Raw genomic sequence first — 23,080 nt, forward strand, 5'->3', positions numbered from 1 at the left:
TTTAAGAAATCCTTTTTTTATCATTTGGTGTTGATTTTGCAGGGCAAGGCTGTATTTTCACCCTTCTGCTTCAACATGAATACATATGCAAATCTATTGGAATGTGTGACGTCACTTCAGGGGCTGGAGGCGATGGAGGGGGATGCCCTTTTCTGGGAGTTTTCCTGCTTTTCCTTAGGGATGATGTTGTTCCTTGCAGTTCATCTTCCCTGGTCAGCTGTGGCTCTGCAGCAAAAAGTTCATCTGGTGCACTGATATTTTAACTGCTGAAAGGTGATTATGTCACTAAGATAAAGGACCTGGAAAATTACCCTGGATTTCTGCTCCTGACAGAAGGTTTTGTCCTCCCCAAATTTATGCACTTCTCCATCTGCAAAATCAGAATTTCTCAGAGGTTTTTTTGCCTGTTTTAGTTCATTTTCCACAGACATTGGGCTGAGCTCATAGACAACCCCTTTTACATTTGGCTGCTGACTATATTAGGCTGCAAGTAAGATAAACAATAAACTGGAACCAAACTTTTGTTTTGGTCAAAGGAAAAGAAGCAAATAATCCCTGGCAGACTTTTAACTGGAGCACGTGTTTCTGTTGTGGGCTAAAAACACTTGAAGAAGCTGGGGTCCAGGCAGGGCTAGAAAAATGATAAAAGGTCTGAAAAATGCTGTGAAAAAAAAAATTGAAAGAACTGGGGATGTTTATTCTAGAAAATGAAACATTGAGGGACGAATCACAACTTGTCTTTAAGTATTTGATAAAACTTCCGCAAACAAAAAGCAGGAGAAAAAAAATCTCCATAACCAGTCTGGGTAGAACCACAAATTTGGTAGGGTAGAACTACACATCTGAGCCTTAATTTGCAGTCACTGTAATTTAGTGTTTCAAAACATAGATCAAATCTTTTTGATGGTCAGCAGAGAGAAGCCCAGGAGTGGGTTAGGATCTATAAGGACACTGTTGAGTCTCATCGCTGGGGATACTGATAAAGGATGGGACAAAAGGTTATAGAAACCATTACTGGAACTTCTTACTTATTAAACAGGGATAAGATGTCAGACTCATATGGACTGTTCTAATTTTTGTTGGGTTTTTTCTGATAGCTAAAAGAATAATCCCCAAAATTGCACCTTCTCCCTTTACTCTTGGCAAGCTCAACATCATTTTCATGCAGAATTGGGTCAGCTGAATTTGGAAAGTACCTCTGGAGCTCACCTGTTTGACTCCATGAAGTTTAATTTCACCATCTGCATAGCTCCAACCATCAGTTCCTTCCTTGGACCTGCAGTACAAACAGACCCGAATGATTTGGAAGAGACGCTCCTGAAAGGCTCTTCTGGCCAGTCCTGCCAGGCAGAGTTAAACCATCCCCAAGCAGAGCTTTGCTTCTAATCCTCATTTGTCTCATCAGAGAGTTCAGTCTGTGGAATTTAGGCCTTTTTTCCCCACATTAAATAGATGTCCTTGGGAAGAAATCTTACTGTTTAGGCTCTTGCTGTTTGTGATTGATTACACATTTGCTTTCTCTATCCCTAAGTTTAGCTGGGCTTTTTTAAAATTGGCTTTTTTACAATTATTTTTTATCCTAGTGGGTTATCCAGACCTTTAATCATTCCCACATTGCCATTCTCTGCGGTGAGGCAGGCTGTGCATTGTGCCAGCCACCTGGAAATGAGGTGCAATCCTGCCTATTTCCAAGCCACTGGAAATCTCTGTGACTTAATTTTGTCTTCCAATTTACCTTGCAAGAAGGCTGCCAATGCAAATCTTCGTGGTTATTATTTGTGAAGGTGTAGATGAACATTCACTGTGTGAAAGGGGGAGATGTGGCTCCTCTTTGACCTCAAGGTTCTACACAAGGGTGTAGTCAGAAGGTGCTTGAAGAGCAGGTACAAATAATGCAGTTTTCTGCACTACAAGGGTTGTGAAACAAAAATCACCCAGAAAGATTGTACAATCTCCATGCTTGGAGGTTTTATGGGTAGAGAAATCTGTGGCTGAGCAAGAGTAACATTGGTGTGAGTCCACCTTCAAGCTGAAGGCTGGACCAGCCTTCCAGAGACCCCTTCCAGCCAACTTTCCTGTTATTCAGTGATTAGATAGCACCAGGTACTGCCTGTGCTGGGGTCACCACGATGCCTCTGTGGCATCCTTTCCTTGGGAGTAATGGGGGTAATCCCTTGGCCAGATTTACCGCAGGAAAGGTTGTTAAAACAATAATGAGAAGGGATAACTCACGCCTGAGAGACTTTGCTGTTATGTTGGATGAACTTCCAGCTCTCCATGGGGAGAATTGGTTAATCAGGCCATGGTTGTGTTTATGGAGGGACAATGGCAGCGTCACCAATACATTTTGAGCATTCTCTGAGCTCAGCCTCTTGTGTTCAGCTGCCCAGAGCACCTGGCTGCCTCACAACTGTGTTGTCAGAGCCACAGATCATTGCTCAAGACCACTGAGAGAGTGTCAGGAGTTTCCTAGCCATATCAGCAAAGATGACCAGTCTTGTTATAGATTTTGGGCGGGGCTGTGATTTTTTCACGCGTGCACAGAGGCACTCAGTGTCAGTGTGAAACCACCCCACCTCAGAAAGGCATTTGGGTGCTGAAATCCTGGTGATCTCACAGGGACACCTGGGAGCCTCCTCCTCTGTTATCCCATGTCACAGTCAGGGTTTGAAAGGCTCACAAGAAGAGGCATGAATAGGTAGGGCTGATTTCTCCCCAGCGGTTTTGCTTTCCTCCCCTCTCTCACCCTTCTGGAGGTGACTGCTGTGGAACGAGATGTTCCCTGTGCTCCTCACTGATATTCTTGCTGCTCAGCATGCTGCTCCCTGTCTCTCACCTAATTGATTTTGCACACTTGAAGGAGTTTTGGAGAGTCAGCAAAAAATTTTGCCTAAGTTTCATGCTTTCTTCCCCAAAACCAAAGTTGAATTTAGTTGCTATTTTTTTTGCTTTTTTAATTTTCTTTTTTTTTTCCCCCTTCTCTTTCCAGTCAGGAAATTGTAGCCATGTTACAGGACTGCAGTTTCTGGGGGAGCTCTCAACTGTTATTGCTGTCTTGATTTGATGCAACCAAGGGATGCTGGGGTAGAGCCAGGAAAGATCCAACTCTTGATGGAAAGGTGCCAGGCAGGAGGTGGCTGTAAAGGGCTGATTACTCCAAAGGCACCATCAGCATCCTTTAAATTATCCCTCTCTGTCTCTTTTTAAGGCCGTTTGCCCCATCTTTAGTTGTGGGTAGATCTGGATTAGCCACTTTCAGATGTCTGTTCACACAAGTGATTAAAAAAAAGCACGTTCCACCCCCTGCCATGGGCAGGGACACCTTCCACTATCCCAGGTTGCTCCAAGCCCCATCCAACCTGGCCTGGAACACTTCCAGGGATGAGGAATCCACAGCTTCTCTGGGCAATCTCCTTTAGTTTGCTTTCAGTTTTATTAATCCTTGTATCCATTGTTATGGAAGTCATTCCTTTCAGCATAGAACCAGATTATTTACTGAGGTTAGGAAAGTTTAGATCCACTGACTTTCATCTCCTCCCCCCTAAAAACCCCAAACCAACCAATTACCTTAAAAAAAACCCCTATAGGTTACATAATTTATATATAGGTTACATAATGCCATTATTTACTTTAATAATCCACATTTCCTATTTTGTCCCCACCTCCATTTGCTGCCACTTCCCATCACTCTTTCCTTCAAGTGGTGTTCAAAAGTCTTGAGTATTTAATTCAGATTAACCTGCTGAGAGCTGTCTGGATTTTTTTCCCCCCTCCTTCCTACATATAAAAAAGCTTTACTTTTGTTGACTTTCAGCCAGATGGTGCCAGTCCCACCATCCCATCCGAGCCCATTTTCCCATCTGAGTGGCTTCCACCTCCCATCACTTTCCATACCCCTGAGCGCCTTCACACCCAGTCCTGTTGTTCTCAGTTATTCAAGCTAAATCATTTTCATGTGCAACTATTCCAGTCTGCATTAGTAAAATTATATTTTCACCTCCAGTTCTTTGGAGAAGCCAGTGAACAGAAGCTGGGGTGGGGCTACATGTGAGTTCTCCTTTTTTGGGTGCTATCTTTAGCTTTCTCTTGAATTTCAGCTCTTTGCATAGTAATCTCACTTGGTTTCTTTTCCTGTTGTTCTCTTTTTAGTCCTGTTGCTCAAAGGCATTTTCTGCTCAGCTGAGCTGATCCTGACAGCCAGGCTGAGACTTCTAGCAATGCTCAGAGATTTTCTGCTCCTTCTGCTGCTCTAAACATTGTTTTCTTTCAAAGATCCTCTTCCCAGGTGTCCTGATCAGTGATGTCCATCTCAGGCTTTACCTTCCTGATTGCTTAATCTGTTGTTTTCCTCATACCCAATATTCCTAAAGCGAGATTTGAAGTCCTTCTCTTGCTCTCATGGAACAAGAGCCAAACTCCTTTCTTTTCCACTCATTTTTCCACACAAATTCTCCCTTTTTCTGCTGGCTCTTTGCTGGCAGACCAGGGTATTTTGAGGAGAGCATTTCAATATTTCATATCTCTGACTGACGTGGACATCAGCGTACACTGGCACATGGAAAGGTCTTTTAGAGACATTCAAATGCTGGCAACAGAGAGTGTGAAGTATCTAGAGGGGGGTTGTTACTACTTTGTCTATTTTTTTCTATAAGGAAGGAGTTTCTGGAGGCAAAGAGACCTACTTGACAGTTTTGTTGTGGATTTTTTGTGGGGTTTTTGTGGGTTGGGCTTTTCTTAAGTTTTTTTGAGGTTGGGGGGTGTTGTGGTTGGTTTTATGCAGGGTTTATTTTTATCTTGGGCTTTCTGCCTTCATTTCTCCATCTGTCAAAAGACATTAGAGATACTACCTTTGTAAATCATTCTGAGATCTACAGCCAGTGGCATCACCTGAGAGAGGTCTGGTGGTCCTGTACCACTAAGATTTGGTTTTGCCATCAAACCACTCAGTTTCTGTGTCATTTGTGCTCTTTTATATTTTCCCTTTTAGCCAGACAAAGCAGAAACATCTTCCCTCTAATCTTTTTCCCCCCCATGTGTGCTGTTAGCAGGTAAGGAATGACAAAAGGAAATGCCCGGGGGAATGAAGTAGAATTAATTATCTGCCTGAACATCTGGTTCACCACAAGCTGGTGCCCAGTTTGAGGATGCTGGAAGCTGACTTTATTCAGGGATGGATGGGAAGCAAAGCTCTCACCCAACAGGCAAGCTGGGGTGGTGAATCCCTGCAGGAAGCAAGAGGGTTTGATCCTTGCTTCCTTAAAGCCATTGGAAAACACTTCCCTGGTCAAGCCTCACTATGGCCCATCCCTGGAAGTGCCCAAGGCCAGGCTGGATGAGACATGGAGCAACCTGGAATAGTGGAAAGTGTCCCTGCCCCTGGCAGGGAGTTGGAATGAGATGGTCTTTAAGGTCCCTTCCAACCCAAACCAACCCAAATATTCCATGGTTATGTGTTTAAAACATGGAAAATGGGTTGTTTGAGTTTGGAATGTGGACTTTTCTATCATCTGACACCTCACTGGGATCATCAGTTCCACCTGGCACTCAGCTGCATGCTCAGAAGTGTCAATGGCTGGGATGCAGCCCTGTCACAGCATCCCTCCGTGAGCATCATGATGAGGAGGGTGGTGGGAGCTGACACAAGAATTAGATGTGGCCCTCAGGCTCCTGGGGAGACGTCAGTGCTCTCCTCAGGTGGAAGTGCTGCGTGCATGCCTGGTTTAGACAGCGTGGGCGAGTGCATGTCATGTCCTATTTGTTACCTTTTCCTCTGTGTTTAAGGCTCTTAAGCTCATGTTACAGCTTGTTCAACCTGGGGCTTTAACTCCCTCTTCAGCCACCAGGATCAGAACCACGTTTTGAACTATTCCCGTGTCTTCACACTGACCCTTCACGCAGGACTGTGCAGGGGGAATGCTGGTAGTTCTGTTTACTGAGTCCAGGAATGTTTGCTCCTCCAGGACTGTTAAATTCCTCCTAAAGTCAGGCTGTTAGGTCCTGATGAGAATGTCCCTCTTCAGCAGCTGCTCAGATGTACAATGTCCTCTATGTCCACTGGCCATTGGGCACAGGAAGGTTATCAAAAATGTCTTAACCCAGAGCTGGCAAACTTAAATGTCATGAGAAGCTTTCCTCTGGGAGATCCCTGGACAATCCGTGTTCTCCAGCATGTTCTGTTCCTCTAAACCAGCGTTATCCATGTGTCCATCCCGTGCTGCCTCAGGTCAGGATCTCTTCACTTGCTCTCTGCGTGGTTTTCCCCATTTTTGTGAATCCCTTTTCTCCATGGCAGCAATGCTCCCTGTGGTTGTCCTAACCTTGCTGCTTCACACATTTTACAAATGACTTGTCCTTTTGTTTCCTTCCTCCCTCAGCCAGAGGAGGAGAGGTGGCCCTGTTCTGATTTTCGTCAGAGAAGCTCTTGAGCTTGGAGTGGCTCCAAGCTACTGGGGCACTCTTGACTCCCTCATTTTTAGGAACAATGACTTTTTCCTTTGTCCCGAGGTTGGGAGCTCATCCCAGCATGTCCTTCTTCCTGGAAGGCACACCTGGATGCTTCAAACCATCTGTGAAGAACCATTCACTAGATGGCTCTGATAAAAATGCTTTACAAGCCCATGAGTAATATACTCATCCAGAGCCTTGACTGAACCACTTCTGCTCCATTTGAGAGAGGGAACATCCGTTTTTTTCCCGCTGTCTGAATGAACCAAACTCATCTTGTGCCAGCATCTTTGTATTTTTGTGCTCCCCTTTGCAGGGAAGCAGCCCTTGGAGAGTGAATTCTTTGAAATGAGACATGTTTATGGATTGTTCCAGGAATATACCTGGATTTTCACGGAAAGCTCTGAATAGTGGCACAAACAAGCCCTGTTAGGGCCACTTTCTTAGAATGGAAGTGATGTATGAATAGTGAAATCATCCTGGAATTTCACTTAGGTTGGTTTGATAAAAGATGTGGAAGGAATTGATAGCCAAGAAGGTTAAAACTTTATCCCAAACTGTGTTATAGAAGGGCACTGTGGTGGCTGCTGGATAACATAATCCCAAAGGAAGGATTATTTTATGCATTCCTTTTTTCTTATTTTCTCTTTCTTGTTTCTTTACCTTCTCCTGGTTGCTCTTTGGGATGTGATACCAACACTAAACCTCCCACTATCCCAGGTTGCTCCAAGCCCCATCCAACCTGGCCTTGAACACTTCCAGGGATCCAGGGGCAGCCACAAATTCCCTGGGCAACCTGTGCCAGGGCCTCACCAGTGAATAATTTCCTTCCTAATATCCAATCTGAACCTGCTCTCTTTCAGTTTAAAGCTGTTGTGTAATATTTCTCTTTGCTGCTCTTCCCTGAGCGCATGGAAAAAAAAGCAGTGAGAAGCTGTGGACAGGAATTGCCTCCTCTCCGAACAGCCCCAGAGCTCCAGGTGAAGCTGGTGCTTATTCCAGCTCTGAGGGTTTCCAGCAGGAATGCAGGGTGAGCCTGGTGTCTGTCACTCCAGCCCTTCCTCTCCTGGTAACCCTGGGCTCACACTGGATTTCTAAACACTCTCAGGCCTTTCAGTTCCCCTAAAAGTTAACAGGAGCTGCCCATGCTGGTAACCAAAACTGTTGTTCCTCAAACCAAAGCACCACAGCTTTTCTGAGAACTGGAGAACACCCAGTTTGCTCTTTCCAGCTCCCTGGGTATAAATAACACCCAATATCCAGCCTTGCAGGAGGCCTGCGGGGTCCTGCTTTGAGAAGGTTTTGTGTTTGTGAGGTGTGTACACAAATCCCAGGAGGTGGGGGTCTGGCTCACTTAACTTTAGATATTGGCAGAGTAGGCATCCACCCCTCAGCCAGCTGCCTCAGGGTCCCTGGATGGAGCAGAAGAGGGCAAGTTCCCTTTTGCCTCTTTTAGACAGTTCCTTCAGTTTGGAGTGGCTCGTGCCCTGAAAGTTCCTGCTTCTCTCTTCAGGTGAGGAGGGACAATCAATGTGAAGACAGATGTAGATGTCTACATTACAGACTCATAGTTTTTGCCCATGGATCCCCAAATCCTGTTCCTGAGCCCTGGGGGTCAGGCAGGTCGGGATCTGCACTTCCTTTGTATTTCTGCTGTTCCTCTCATTGACTGAGCAGATGCTTTGCAGTTGAATTTCATTCAGAAGGTTTAAATAGTTAAGTAGGTAAATTTTGGAACAGTCTTTATTAAAAAGAACAGACTTCCCTCAACCAGGTTTCTTAGACCCGAGGGAAAGGGAAATTAAAAGCAGTCAATGATCAGCAGCTCAGGGAAAACTGCAAGGTACTTTGCTGCCCTCCAATTTCTAGAGAAGTCAGGTAGAGGGGTCCACTTCTTTCCCTCCTTTCCTGTCCCTGTCCCCATTCCTTTTGGGACAATCACCGTTGTTCCTCTCTTGTTTTGCCTCAGCCATATGAGGGATATTGTGGCACTTTGCTCTGTATCCTGTAATTGCAGATCTAAGCACCGCTGATCTCAGTGTTGCAGCATGCCTCCATTCCTGCAACAGCCTGGATTCAGATCCTCGGTCTGAGCTTCCTGGAGAGGAAATTCACCCCTGGCTACTCCAGTTGATAATTTAGAGCAAGGATCAGAACGTGCTTACCCAGCCATCAGAGCAGTCTCCTACTCACTTGTGAGAATTTACTTAGGTGCTGCCTCTTTTAATTGTTGTGTGTCATGACTCCAATTCCAGGGTGTCGCTTCTTCCTTAAAACCCTAATTCAGCTCTGTTTTGCAGCAGAGACGTTTTCAAGCTTGTCCCTAAGGAGTTAAGGAGCAGCTCAACAGCTGCTCAGCTTCCCTTTCCCTCCGGCTCTCCAAGCCCTTTGCAAAACACTCTTTTTTCCTTGATCTCCCAACAGCTCCCACAGAAATGGGACAATCAGACTAAAAGGGGGCTCCGAGCCTCCAAGCTGCTGGATTGATTTGGCCAAGTTGCCTTTGTTTGACAGGGCTTGCTTGGATGAGCTGGGAAAAGACATCTGCTTTCCTTGTCAAATGATGGATCTGTCATTGGCAGGATTCTGTTTGGCAGGAGCAGAAAGTGGAGTGGTTGGAACAGCTAAGTGGGAGTCAGGAGAGTTGGGCATTTGCCTGGACCTCTTTTATTTGGAAAAGTCTCCCAAGGACACATGCTGCTACAAGTGATCCCAGAGTCCCTCACTGGTGGTTGGTCGCAGAGAATTTATTCACATCATGAGAGAAGTCACTGGAGAATATAACTTTTCTCTGTTTAAAAATCACTGGGTTTGCAAATCCTCCTGTATTGATCCTACAGAGGGCACACAGGAGGTCTGGGGAGTTTTAAACTCTGATTTATCTTCCATTCTATGTCCATATTATTGGTATTTAAAATTTACATCCCCTCATTGTCACAACATCTGTAACATAGTTTCGGAATCTTACACAAAGGTCCTTCAGAAGAGCAAATAATTATAATACTTCATAAATACTCCCTTTTTTATTATTTTTTCCCCCCAGATCACAAGAGCTTATGCAGCTTTTGACAGCCTTATTGTTGGAAATTGCGTCACCCATCACAACAGATATAAAACCTGAGCTGGTGTCTTCTTTTGCTGATTCTTGTCTTTTTACACAGTATTTTTTGGCCCACTCAAGAAGGTTTTTAGGAAAAAAGTTGTATTTTCCTGAGGATGTTTAAAAGGAAGAAACAGAAAAGAATCTGAAAATCTAGTTTTAAGACAGAGCTGAATGAAGTTGTGGAAGAAATCAAAGCCAGGGTTGTTGTGCGAGAAGTTCCTTCAGTCCTGTGTTCCTACAAATAATAAATATTACTGAGAGCCAGAGGGATGTCGTATTTCTGATGCTTGAAATAAGACCTGACTGCTAAAACCTTTCATTTCCTCTGTGGTTCACGTAAGAAAGGGTTGAGAAACTTCATCTCCACCTTGAGCAGTGGCTAAAGTCAAGTTACAGAAGCTCTAGGAAGGCACCTTGCTCTTGTCTTATTGCATCCCTATTTTCACAGAAGCTGTGCGAAGGTGGGGATGGTGAGAAATGGTCACTCAGAGAACCACAAGTGAACCCATGTCCACTTGCACTGAGCTGACCAGAAATGGGTGAGGGATGGGATTTCATCATCTGAAGACTTTGCAGTTCTACTCCTCCTTTGACTCCAAATCCTGTTATCACTGTAGTCACCCCTGTCCCCATCTCTGGAGTCTCCATGCAGTGAGCTCCAGGTGAGGCAGGAACACTCTGGGATCAGGACAAAGGGATGTTTCGAGGCTCACATCCCTCCTTTTGTGCCCTGCTGTGAATCCCACCTGTCTCTGATGAGCTGCCACGTGTCCCATGGATATTCTGGCCCTGCTGATGGCAGACAGCAGAGATGAGACTAAACATTTCTGCAGCTCCTTCAGTCCGTGACAACTCTTGGAATTGTATTTAATTAAAGAGTGTACACAAAGGCTTTATTTGCAGCAGCAGACTGCACAGTAATCCCCTAACAATTCCTGGGATCAGTCAGGAAGGAAAAGTCTCGTTAACAAAGACTTTGGTTACAACTCCTTGTTATGTGAGAGTAGCTGCAGAACTCAGAGCTGCAAGAAATCACATCCAGCAAAACATTCCCTTCATCTTTCTGCTCAGGGATCAGAGTGTGAGCGGGAAAACCCGTGACAAACTCACCACACCTCTACATGGTGTTTTGGGCATGCCAGGAGGGATTAGTGAGGGGTGGTTATCACGTTTCAGCTTCACCCATAATGGATATTCCTAAGAAATTGGGTTATAGTTTGTTGTCTGATGTTACCATGAGCTAACCAGAGCTTGTCATGCTTTTTGCTTTATATTTACTTTTTGGATGGGAAATGGGAATTCAAGTGCTCCTCAGCCCTTTGTCTGCGTGGCCAGTTGCCCACTGCAGTGGAAGAGGCCAAAGCCCCAAATCTCTGCCTTTTCCATCGAAAAAAACCCGACCAAAACAACAGAACATAGCAAAAAAACCCCTAGAATGGAGAAGCAATAAAGTGAGTTTGTACACAGCTGTCAATAAAATCTCATTCAACTTTTCTAGCAGGAATAGACCAAGGAAAGATAATTATTTAGCCCCTCATCCAGGGAATCTCCCCTTTGGCAGGCAGGACTTGCAGCTCTTGAGGGCTCTTTCCAGCCATGAACATTTTGTCACCTGGGAGGTGAATTAAGGCAGCTGAACTTGTTCCCTTGCTCACCAGATACCCTGTTGAGCCCCCAACACAAGAAAGACACACTTTCTGTTTCCTGGTGATGCCCAAAACTGTGGTATTTTTGGATTATTTGCATTCCACCTGCCTTGTTTAACCTGTATCAGTGACAGCTGCGACATGTGAGGATTATTGCTGTTATCACTGAGGAGGCTGAAGGAGGGCTGCTGTCATCGAGTTGTTTATTTACTTCTTTAGTTAATGTGCAAAATGAGCCACAAACTCAAAGTCCTTCAGTGTGAATTTGTTTGTTGACCTTGATTGAGTGAAAGGTCTGTGGATGTTAAATCCATACATCACTGACCTTCTCCAGCTAAATGCTGGATATTCAGGTTTGAACCCATCCAACTACAGGCAGTGAAGTGGGATGAAAACCTTCAGAGCTGGTGTTTGCTTGCTCCCTGTGGACTGGCAGGAATGGCAAAAAATCAGGTCAGACTAAACACAGAGCTCTGACTCAGCTAAAATTGAGGATGATGTGTCCCACTGACAGAGGAGCTGAGATACATCCCACTCCTTGTTTATGGAATCATAAAATCATTAAGGTTGGAAAAGATCTCCAAGGTCATCAAGAGGAGTCATTAATCCAGCACTGCCAAGGCCACCACTAACCCATGTCCCCAAGTGCCACATCTACATGGCTGCTAAGAGCCTCCAGAGGAAGGTGACTCAACCACGGCCCTGGGCAGCCTGTGCCAGTGTTAACCCTTTCCTTAATATCCAAACTAAACCTTCATCGGTGCACCTTGAGGCAATTTCCTCTCCTCCTGTCCCTGTTCCCTGGGAGCAGAGCCACACCTGGTGGCCCCCTCCTGTCAGGGACTTGTGCAGAGCCACAAGGTCCCCCCTGAGCCTCCTTTGCTCCAGGCTCAGCCCCTTTCCCAGCTCCCTCAGCTGCTCCTGGGGCTCCAGACCCTTCCCAGCTCCGTTCCCTTCTCTGGACACACTCCAGCTCCTCAATGTCCTTCTTGTAGTGAGGACCCCAAAACTGACACCAGGATTCGAGGTGTGGCTTCACCAGTGCCCAGCACAGGGGACAATCCCCACCCTGGTCCTGCTGGACACGCTGTTCCTGGTCCAGGTTCCTGCCCACCTGGGCATATCTGGGCTCATGTTCAGCTTCCCTCACCAGCACCCTCAAGTCCTTTTCCAACCTCTGTGCCCCCAGCCTGGAACCCTGCTTGGGGTTGTTGTGAGCACCCACCTACCCTAAAAGCTCACAAGAAGTCAGCACCAGCACTACAAAATCCAAGATCACCTGGATTTTGTTATTTTAGCGACTGGACACTCTTTTTTCAGTGTTCTGCCTAACATAGATATATTTCCCCCTAGACTGTATGGGGGAAAAAAAAAGATGAGATTTTAAAAAATTATATGTATAATCAAGTTTACCTGAGCCTGTCACAAGCCCACTTTTCGAAACAGAGCCTCATTTGTTTTGTTAAGATGAGAAAACCAGTTACTCAAAAGTAAATATTGGGCCATTGAGGTGAATATGCAATCAACCAATTGAGGCATGAGATATTAGTGAAGGGAAGAAGTGGCAGTGAAGTACTTCCTAATGGGCTTGGTATAAAATCTGCTGCCTAAAAAAAATTAAGATTAATAGTAAAAAAAAAATAAATTAATATTGTAGAATACAGAGTACTTTGCCAGCCCTGATCAAAGTTAAAGTCATAGGAATTAATTTATAAAGTGAAAACCAGGGGTATTTATAGATGTGAGATGAATTTGGCAATGGTTTAAGTCCAGAGAGTTAAAACTCCCCTTTGAAAAAGTCAGAATGTTTTGAAAACATTTCAGTCTTTATTTTTCCAGCAAGTGTTCTGCAAATCTCTCATGCTTCCCCTCATGCTTTTTTAAGGTTAAAATAAAATGGCAAGAAGCACTGTAAATCAAAACAAAATGAATCTGTGGTATTTCAGATGAGCCAAGATGAAATTTCCAAAGATCTGTTTCCCTTTGGGAAAAAGAAATATTTGAGAACGAAGACAACTCCAAATGAATCCCCTTCTTCTTGTGTTTGTTTTTTTATTTATTTTTAATTTGACAAGAAAACCACACAATTAATTGTTTATACACTGCTAGTCAAGGCCCATTCCCAACCTAAAGGAAATTAAAATCTGAACCAGGCATGGCATGAAACAGGGAAGAGAGCAGGGTAGGTTAATAGGAAATGATGAGATAAATTTAGTGTGCTAAGTTATTTTATAATTTTAACCCAAATTTACGTCAAACAATTGTTCCTTCAGAGGATTTCTGGATTTTTTGTCTTAAAACCTTGACTGGCAAATATATGAACAGAGCAATAACTCACACATTTTGAAACGAGACAGGAAATGATCTTTTTTTTAAAAAAATTATTTTCTCTGCCTATTTCTGATGAATGTAGATGACTATCCCAAAACTCAGGAGCGAACAGTGAATCAGTCCCTTCTTACAGGCAGAGGTTTCTCCTGTGTGCTCATGATCTGTTCCTGAAGTTCACCCTGCCGATGTTCTCTCCCTCATCACATTTGACAGTGACAGTATAAACTCAAGCCAAAGACTTCTGCTCTCTTTCTCCTCTCTCCACCTCTTTGATGTTGGGTTTCTGAGAAGTTTTCTCCCTGTTGAATGCCCTTTCCAAACCCTTTAAAAGAGATGGGGCTTGGAGCAGCCTCAGTTTCTGGTCATAGCAATGGTCAAGGTGTCACCTCCAAGCTGAGAGCATGTTGGTGACAAGGGGACACTGAGATAACTGTGAGCTCCCAGTTCCTTTTTTTGGAGTAAAAATCACTATTTGCACATTTTATGATTGATGCAATTCATGAATTCCACATTATGAGGAGTCCATGATTAATTACCTGAACATTTTGTGGCCACTGTTGTATTACAAACACAATTCGATTAGGGCTGACTGAGGAGAAGCCACTTGAGGAGAAAGTCTTGTCACTGGGAATTTCCTGCTTTTTAGCTCCTTGATCTCCTAATCTTCATCAGAGATTCTGTTCTTATTTGATTTGGGGTTTTGTTGTGCTTTAAATTAGCATGAGAGCCAGGAGATGGGGAATAAACCATGAAGCACAGATCCCACAGCTCCTGGCATGAATATTAAAGCTGCCGTCTTCCTGCCCTACATAGCTGGTGCTGTTGGTTAGCCAGGCAGGGTTTCAGGAGCATCAAGCAGCAGAATCGCTCCTGATCATCAGAAAAAAAAATAGGTTGTGGGGTTTTTTTCCTAAGGAAATGGAGGGAAATGCTGATTTTTCAGCAGGCTCTGGGTTTCTCTCCTTTCTCTTGAGGGAACATAAAACAAGGCTGAGTGCACATCTGTGCAGCGGTCCTGGAGAGCTCCATCTCACTCCACGAGGCCATGAAGCCACAGGAATGCCTCTCTGAGGGTGGCCTTTGCTCACTGTCTCCTTCTGTGCCCTCCCTGCAGGCATCCAGCACCCGGCCGGAGTGCAGCATCATGCAGGAGATCGAGGAGGAGCGCAGCCAGTGCTTGGCAGAGCTGACCTGGGACAACCAGACCTCAGGTATGGCAACTCTCAGTCCCTCCCTGGCCAGCAAACCCACAACTCCCAGCCACATCTGCCTTGTCCTGGCCATTTCCCAGCCCTTCTGCTGCTGGCCAGGGCCTCCTCCAGCTGACGCTCTTCACAAGGGAGAGGAATAGGTGCTTCCAGAGTACAGTCCAGTCAACCAAGAGTTCCAGCAGCTCTCCGGGGTTCCCTTGCAGCCTCCCAGCTGGGAAAGCCTAACTGAGGTGTCTCAGTGGGTTTAAACTCAGTTGTCCACCTCTCTGAAGTGGCATTTTTCCAATTTTTCCCTGGGAACTCAAAGCCTGAAGTTCTCCCAGGGCTTGGATCGCTCCAAGGGAAGTCATTGTGACCATCTCCTTTGACTGAACTGCCCTCCCTTCCCTATGCCAAAATTGCTCCTGTCCTGGTGGTGAAGCAGAGGGTGCTCCAAGGCTGTGAAGTATCTCTGGAGCTGGGACAGGCAGCCGAGATCCTCTCCTTGTTCATGGAGCGCTCACCACACTGAGAAATCCCCCTGGAAGGAAGTGGCCTTAAGCCACTCCCTCCTTCAATAATCAGGAAAGGAATAAGATTTTGGTGCTGCCCCATCCCATCCCATCCCATCTCACCCTGTCCTGCAGCAGAGCTGCAAAACCCCAAGTAAAAGCATCCAGTTGGATCTCTCGCCCTCCAAATGCCTCTCTCCAGTTACCAGTCCCATCTCTGAAAGTAAAAGGTGTGTAGGGACCCACGTTAGACTGCCAGGACCCAAAAAGAAGGGACCATTTTGCTGAGGAAAGGGATGGGAAAATGCATATCCTGCTTGAGATTTGCACCCCTCCTCCTTAAAGAGGGAGAAGTGGAAGAGAAAAGTCTCCATTGGCAATATTGGAACAGAATCCTGGGACAAGCTGATCCCAGGAGGAGCTTCACTGGATGCCAGGAAGGCTTTTGGCCCCTGCTTTTATCTACTAAGGGATGGTTTTCCTTGATTTGGATGCTGTTTCAAGTGCCCCTGTACAGTTAAATGGAGACGTTTGAAGAAATGTTCTTCTGCAATCCAGCAAGGGGAGAACTCAGGGTTGATAAAAACATTCATCTGAAAGCCAGCTAAATGCTTCATTTTGTTTTCATGGATATTTAAAGAAATTCAATTAAATACAGTACATTACAAGGAGAAGAAGAAATAGTTGAAGCGAAAATAGTTTTCCTGCTTTTCCAAAATTATTTTTCTCATTGGGAAGTTTAATTGAGAACAGCTTTTTCTTCTCTCTAACAGCAGAATTAAACCAATGAAAGTATTTTTCCCAATTCTGAAATAAAGACACGCAGCCATGTTGCAAGTCATTAACACCCAAGCATTAGCAAGTATATAGAAATCCTTCGGAGGGTTTTTTCCCTGATGGAATGCTGAAATATTGGGCTGGGATAAATCTACATTTTCACCAGTCACTACTCACAAATTGGACTGATTCAGAAATTGTAGTTTTGAGCACAGGAAAATGGTTTTGTCCATGGAGACAGTAGAGGAACTGGAGTGATAGGACAAGGGGGAATGGCTTCGAACTGAAAGAGAGTGGTTTAGATTGGATATGGGGAAGAAATCCTTCCCTGTGAGGGTGGTGAGGCCCTGGCACAGGGTGCCCAGAGAAGCTGTGGCTGCCCCTGGATCCCTGGAAGTGTCCAAGGCCAGGTTGGATGGGGCTTGGAGAAACCTGGGATAGTGGAAGGTGTCCCTGCCTATGGCAGGAGTTGGAAGGAGATGATTTTAAGGTCCCTTCCTTTGTGGAAAGCAGTTGGCATCCATTTACCCCAAAACATCAGCAGGTTTTTAGGAGCTCAATACCTGATTTTATTATCCAGACACTCACTGCCCCCCCCCCGGAACCAACATAAAAAACCCAAATCTGTGAATCTCTTAAATGGGTGGCTGTGGGTGGATCAGTGTATGGAGAACTCTGTTTTGAAATTGGTGTGGACAGGTAATTTCCAAGTGCCTACACAGAGTGTGCTTCCCATTTAGGGGAGTGTTCACAGCATGTGAGCACAAGGAGGTCAAAGAAGATGTTTTTCTGGAGTGGGGCTCCGTAATTCAGTAAATAAAGCTGAGCTGTAAAAACAAACTTTGAACTTTGACGGTTGGGGGTGAGGGGGAAGTTTGTGGAGAAATCTCATGAAGGTGATGATATGAAGGTGATGACCGTTTCATCTGAGTGTTGCTGGAAAGAAAAAGCCTAGTAAAACTCTTAGGAAAAATGTAATCTTAACCCAGTTCCATCCCCCCAACAGGAGGGTGAAAAGAAATTGAGTCTCCTTGAGATCTGCAGTGTAAAACTTTGATTTATGGCCAGGTACTTGTGCTGCCTTCTGCACTTTCCACGCCTTTTCAGCAAAAAGAAAATCACTTGAGGTTTAACGAGTGATTCATTATCCTTTCTTATTAAATGAGTGGAAATAAACACAGTGTTTCGGTACATTCTGGAAAGAAAGCTTTTGTTTGGGAGCCATTATCAATTGTATTGATCATAGGGGCTTCATCACAGCTGTAATTTGATGTGTCAGACAGATTAGTCACTTGTTAAGAGCACTTGGTGGTGCTGAGGTTGATCACTGGCTCAGGATAAGCCCGTAGATTTGCACTGATAAACAATGAAGTCCTTCTTAATCCTCTTTTGTCCTCAAACACCCCCCCTTCCTCACAGGGGCTGTACATGCATGAAATCCAAGTTTTCTTTTCAGATCTTCCATCCCTGGAAGTGTCCAAGGCCAGGTTGGGCACAGCATGGAGCAACCTGGGATAGTGGGAGGTGTCCTTGCCCATGGCAGGGGGTTTGAAGGAGATGATCCATGTGAATCCCTCTATTCCCTGTTAGGAGTGTGATTCAGTACCTGTGGAGTTACGCATATTTGAGGAAATTTGACAGTGGGATTTGACAATTTTAAAGGTTTCTTCCAACCCTGGTGATTCTGTGATTCTACAGCCAAGGGGTCACTAAATATTGCCGACCTCTGATGAGGAGAAGTTCGTTTTCCAGCACAGGAAATACTGCAGAGGATGCAGTGAGGGAGAAACCCACAAGGAAAGCCGTTTAAGCTGGCAGTGTGTACAGAGGAGAACCAAACAGCTGTGAGAGCAAAGTCTGGGCTTTTCAGGAAGTTTATAACCATCAGAGGACACCCAACAGCCTCTCTGCAGGTCTGCAGGAAGGGGAATTTTATGGACTTCGTGTCAGAGCTTGCCCAGTTTCTGGAAGGGTGTGTGGGATGCAGGTGTGTTGCAGCACAGGGCTGGATTTCATGAGCAGGACTGGCCTTTGTCATACATGAAATCCCTATTTGTGCTTGGTCTTTGCATATTAAGTGCTTTAATTAATTAATTTTGAGTTAATTATTTTTAAATTGAATGTTACAATTAACCCATCAGCCCAGGTACAAAAATCCAGTTCCATTATCAGTGTTTCCATTTGTTTAAAGTTTATTAATAGAGTTGCACCCTTCCCAGTTAAAATTTTTCCAGTTAAAAATCACAAACTTGCCCCTTCTCAAACTTCAAACCACTGGTACACCATAAGAGTTACCTTTCCTGTGTTTACTGTGTACTTTTCCAAGTGTTTTGAGGTGTGTTGGAAGTATTTTAATACTTTTTGTAGGTGTTTCACTTGCATTTTGATTCCAAGGCCAAAACCCCCACCCAGTCTTAATAGCCAGCAGCTATTTTTAGCCACGACCATTACTCTGCAGGCAAGTTCCATGGCAACCTGAATACCTGAATTTTAAGGAAGGCATTGTATTCCCCTTATCTCAAACTGATACCACCCCCCCTTGACAACGATGAGCCATTGGTGGACGGAGATGATCCATCAAAGGGAAAGCACCAATCGCTTTGGACCGAAGGGGCGGGCTGTGGGCGGGCTGTGGGCGGACTGGGGGCGGAGCAAAAACTATAAAAAGAATGAAGCCGAGAGGCCGGCCCTCTTCTCTTTTCCCCTCTTGCTCCCTCCAGACTAGCTGTGGGAGACATCGGTGCTGGGCATTAAAGGCCTTACCCCTTTTAAGGGGCTTTTAGTAATTTTTTAAAGTCAGCCCAGCACTGCAAGTTCTTTTTCTCTACCTGAGGTCTAGTGCTGTCTCAGCCAGAAGATCTCAAATCCCTGCGCTCCTTGGGCATACCATCTACCGAGCCATAGGATCCCAAATTTTTATATTTTTCTGATTTCTGTAATTTTTCACTTTTTCTGTTTTCAATAAATTAATCTTTTTAAGAGTTGCCTCATTTCTCACACCTTGCACTCCTCTGCCCTGGTGTTTTTTAACTCCATGCTGGAATAACTTGCAAAGACATTAAATGACATATGTGATTCAACACAGGAGTGGATTCTTTGCCATTAAAATCAAGGATAGGTAGGCTGAGACCAGTTTTACATGAGCAAATAGCCATGGCATGGGAATGACTTTTGGTGAGGGATTTTCACTTGGTTTTGGGTATCTCTGGTGTGTTCTGGCCAGGTGTAGGCATCTCTTTCAGGATATGATGAATCCCGTTCAGATTGTCTTACCTGATGTCAAAATACTTAAAATTAGGGGAATCTTAGTGAGCAGCTCAGGTGCGTAGGAAAAACCACATTTCACAGATGATCTCTGTCCTGGTGTTCACTAGCCAGAGGGGACTTGGCCAGATGAGGTGAAATCATGGCAGGGGGGTTGGACAAGATGATCATTAAAGGTCCCTTTCAACCAGACTATTCCATGATTCTGTATTTCAGAAGTGAGGAATGCAATCCCAGCCCCACCAAAAATCAGGATTTAGCTCCAGATGCTTTTCCAGTCAGGACATCTGTATGCAACATGGTGGCTGCTCAGCTGATAACACACGGAGCAGCAGTAGGGAAGCTCTCCCAAGGGTTGGGATATGGGGGTTTTGCTTCCCAGACTCACAGATGGAGGCAAATCCCTCTCTATGAAGTGTGACTGAGCTCCTGAAGGCTGCAAGGCAGGAATCACCACTGCACTGCTTCCTGCTGATTTCCTCTTGCATCTTTTATGTAATGGTCCCAGAGCACAGAGGAGTATTTTTGGGTTTGTTTTCAGGAAAGCTTCTCTTCTCCATGGCTGTAATTTACAAACACTTCAGCTTAAACTGAAGCACAGAAATAAAATTATAATAAATTTAAAAAGTAGCCCTCTCTTTGTTTAAAAGGCAGGAAAATCAATCAGGTCTAGGTTGGCTGGCTCAGCTCATTATCTGTTTATACTATTATTGCTAATTAATTTGCTCTGCAATCAGATACTCTTTCAGAAGCAGGAGAGTCATTTAGGGATGGTAGCTGAATAAGGAGCTGTGACTCGTGTCTGGGTGGGGTGAGTCATGGAATGGTTTGGGTTGGAAGAGACCTTAAAGGTCATCTCATTCCAGTCCCTGCCATGGGCAGGGATACCTTCTACTATCCCAGGCTGCTTCAAGCCCTGTCCAACCTGTCCTGATACATCCAGTCCTTCAGCACTGCACTTTTTATTTGCTCTCTAGCCCTGTCTGTCTTGGAAGCAGAATAAAACCCAATTACAAAGTCTGAAAAGTGGAAAACATGGAAAAAAATAGTGTCATTCCCTCTCCCACTGCCTGTCCACATCTGCTTAACTTGCACATGCCTCACACTTGTTGTGGGCAATAGAGGTGAGTCTTACAACCTCATCATCACCATGGAAAAAAATCCAGGTGGGAAATGGCTCATGCTGTTTAAACTCTGAATATTTTTCTGTTCCATAGGCTTAGAGTGGAGGCTGGCTTGAAAAGCCAAATTTGGAGCCTGGGGGGGTCTCTATCAGTCCCCCCTGAAGAAGTCAAAACAAGTTTGGTGGGAGGAGAAGCAGTGAACATATGGAAATTAAAAATCAAGCTGGAAAAAAACATTGATGAAGTTTAAATTAGGAGCCTGTTTATTCATCACCATCTGTTTATAGTGCAGCAAGATAAGAAATAATTAATAGCTCCTTGCTTGGGAAAGTTCAAGTGAATTCTCACCTCCCAGTTGCATAAGCCCTGCTGGGGCAGACGAGGTGTCAGTGGGATCTGTGGGACAATCCTGTTATCAGCAGCTCTCCAGGTGCTGGAGCAGGCACCACATAGCTGATCCAGCTCAAGAACTCACAGAATCACAGAATCACCAGGTTGGACGAGACCTCCAAGATCATCAAGTCCAACCCATGCCCTAACACCTCAACTAAACCATGGCACCGAGTGCCACGTCCAATCTTGTTTAAACACATCCAGGAATGGTGATTCCACCACCTCCCCGGGCAGACAATTCCAGTATTTCACCACTCTTTCCACGAAAAAATTTCTCCTGATACCCAACCTATATTTCCCCTGCTGCAGTTTAGGACTGTGTCCTCTTGTTCTGTCAGTTGCTGCCTGGAGAAAGAGACCAAGCCCACCTGACTACAACCACCCTTCAGGGAGCTGTAGAGAGTGATAAGGTCAAGAGAGTGCCCAAAGTAGGGCAGGGAAAAACTGTGGATGTGGCACCTGAGGATGTGGATCAGTGGGGAACGTGGTGGTGTTGGGTTGGTGGTTGGATTTGGTGACCTTAGGGGTCACCAAAGATTCTGTGATTCTGTTATTTCAGAGCAGTGTAGAACTCTCAGAGGTCTTCTACCACCTTCATCAACCTCTTAAAAAATCCTGGGGCATCAAGAATGGCATTAAATGACAACTCCTGTCCAGCTAAATCAAACCCTGAGGATCCAGAAAACACACTCAAAGAAACCTGGAGAACAGTTTAGCTCAGTCTAAAATATGTTTGATCTTGATGGTCTCTCTAAAGGCAAAAGGACCTGCTGGACTTTTTGCCATGTTCTCTTTTATTAATTTTTAATTTACTTTTTTCCTATTACTCTGACCCAGGTGATACAAAGAGCCCCTTAATTTCATTCTTGCTCTGAGCAGCAGCACTGGGGAACTCCCACATATGACATCAGTCCCTGCCATTCCTTGACAGGGTGGTCTCTCCTACAACAGCAGAAGGTTCAGCCATGGGACATTAGGACCTTAAACCCCAGACTCTCTTTTAGGATCAGTACCAAATTCAAGCTTCCTTTTATTTAACAGAAATTTTTCTCCCAGTTCTTTGGCAATGGCCACGATACACAGTAGGACAGGTACTTCCAAATGGTCTTCCTTCACCTTTCCCTCATCCCTCTGGGACTCTTCCCAAACACTTCCACGCTGCAGCTCTTACAGAGGTGGAACCCACTTGCTGGAAGTTCAAAATGAAGAAATCTGCCATGAATTTCTCAGAGGAGAACCTTTGTGGACTCTGCCACAAAATCTGGCCCCTGAAAGAGGAAGAGGGAACAGTCTTGTCACAGTGGTAAACCCAACCTGAACCCTGAGAACCACCCCCAGGCTTTGGTGTTGGCTGCTTTGATCCAGCCTGAAGTTGATGCTGTTCTTCCAGACCAGGAGTCTCTTTCTGAGGACACAATAATCAGCAAAGTTTTCCCTAAAGATGGTTCTTTTCTGTCCATCCTTGCCCTGTGACCCACTGCCCACCTCTCCAGTGAGCACTGCTGATTCCCATTTGGGTTTCGGGGACACGGTTTAGCCAAGAACATGGTGATGCTGGGTTAACTCTTGGCCTCAATGGCCTTAAAATGTTTTTCCAACCTTACCAATTCCATGTTTCTAACAGTGGTCCCTCAGTTGCTTGTCTGAGCCCATCCAACCCCCTGAAGTGCAGACACCGACCAGCAACAGGATGAAATTCCAACACAGGCCCACACAGCACCTCAGCACTCCTCCCTGTGGAGCTGAGAGCTGATCTGTGCCTTGACCTCACCTCTCCGCAGACATTTAGACATTCCAACATCTGTTTTCTGCCTTAAAACACAACAGGGGTGGAGGCTTTGCTTTGGTTTTGCCCGTTGCTGACTCGTCCTGGCTGGAAGCTCTCTAACAAGCAGCAGTGTTTGTTTGACTCAGGAACAGCTGTCCTGGGGCTTGTCGGGATTAGCAGCCACTTAGTGAACACAAATTTGTGTTGGAAAAGGCATTTTAGTTTGGAGAATGTGTCACACTTTTAAATGCCAGCAGGAGTTTTGGTTCCTTTTTTTTTAAACATGAGATAATAGATAAATGCACACAGCCTTAGATGTGCAAAGGTTACAGAAATAAGGGAAAAGTGACATTGATGCAGTCGAAAATAAATTCAAAGTATTTTGAAAGCTCTGGATAACATCTCAGATTAAATCCATCTATGCAAAGGTTTTGCTTCTGACAGCAGCTTGTGTTTGTCCCTCTCACATCCCGTGAGATTTCTGGTTAAAAAATCTCTCCTTCCTCATCTTTTCTTTTTGTTTTTCTG

At 44.9% G+C, this 23,080-nt stretch overlaps 1 protein-coding gene across 1 annotated transcript in view; it reads left to right on the forward strand.

Annotated features, from left to right (window-relative positions):
• Positions 1-23,080, forward strand: part of LOC121671641 (vasoactive intestinal polypeptide receptor) — a 100,880-nt gene that overhangs the window by 21,682 nt on the left and 56,118 nt on the right. The window contains exon 2 of the mRNA XM_042043662.1: positions 14,639-14,735. Coding sequence (XP_041899596.1) covers positions 14,639-14,735 — 97 coding nt within the window. The remainder of the gene's footprint in view (positions 1-14,638; positions 14,736-23,080) is intronic.

This window comes from Corvus kubaryi, unplaced genomic scaffold (assembly GCF_017639235.1).
Source record: "Corvus kubaryi isolate FWS band 111438036 unplaced genomic scaffold, C.kubaryi_AGA036_p1.0 37398, whole genome shotgun sequence".
Lineage (NCBI taxonomy): Eukaryota > Metazoa > Chordata > Aves > Passeriformes > Corvidae > Corvus > Corvus kubaryi.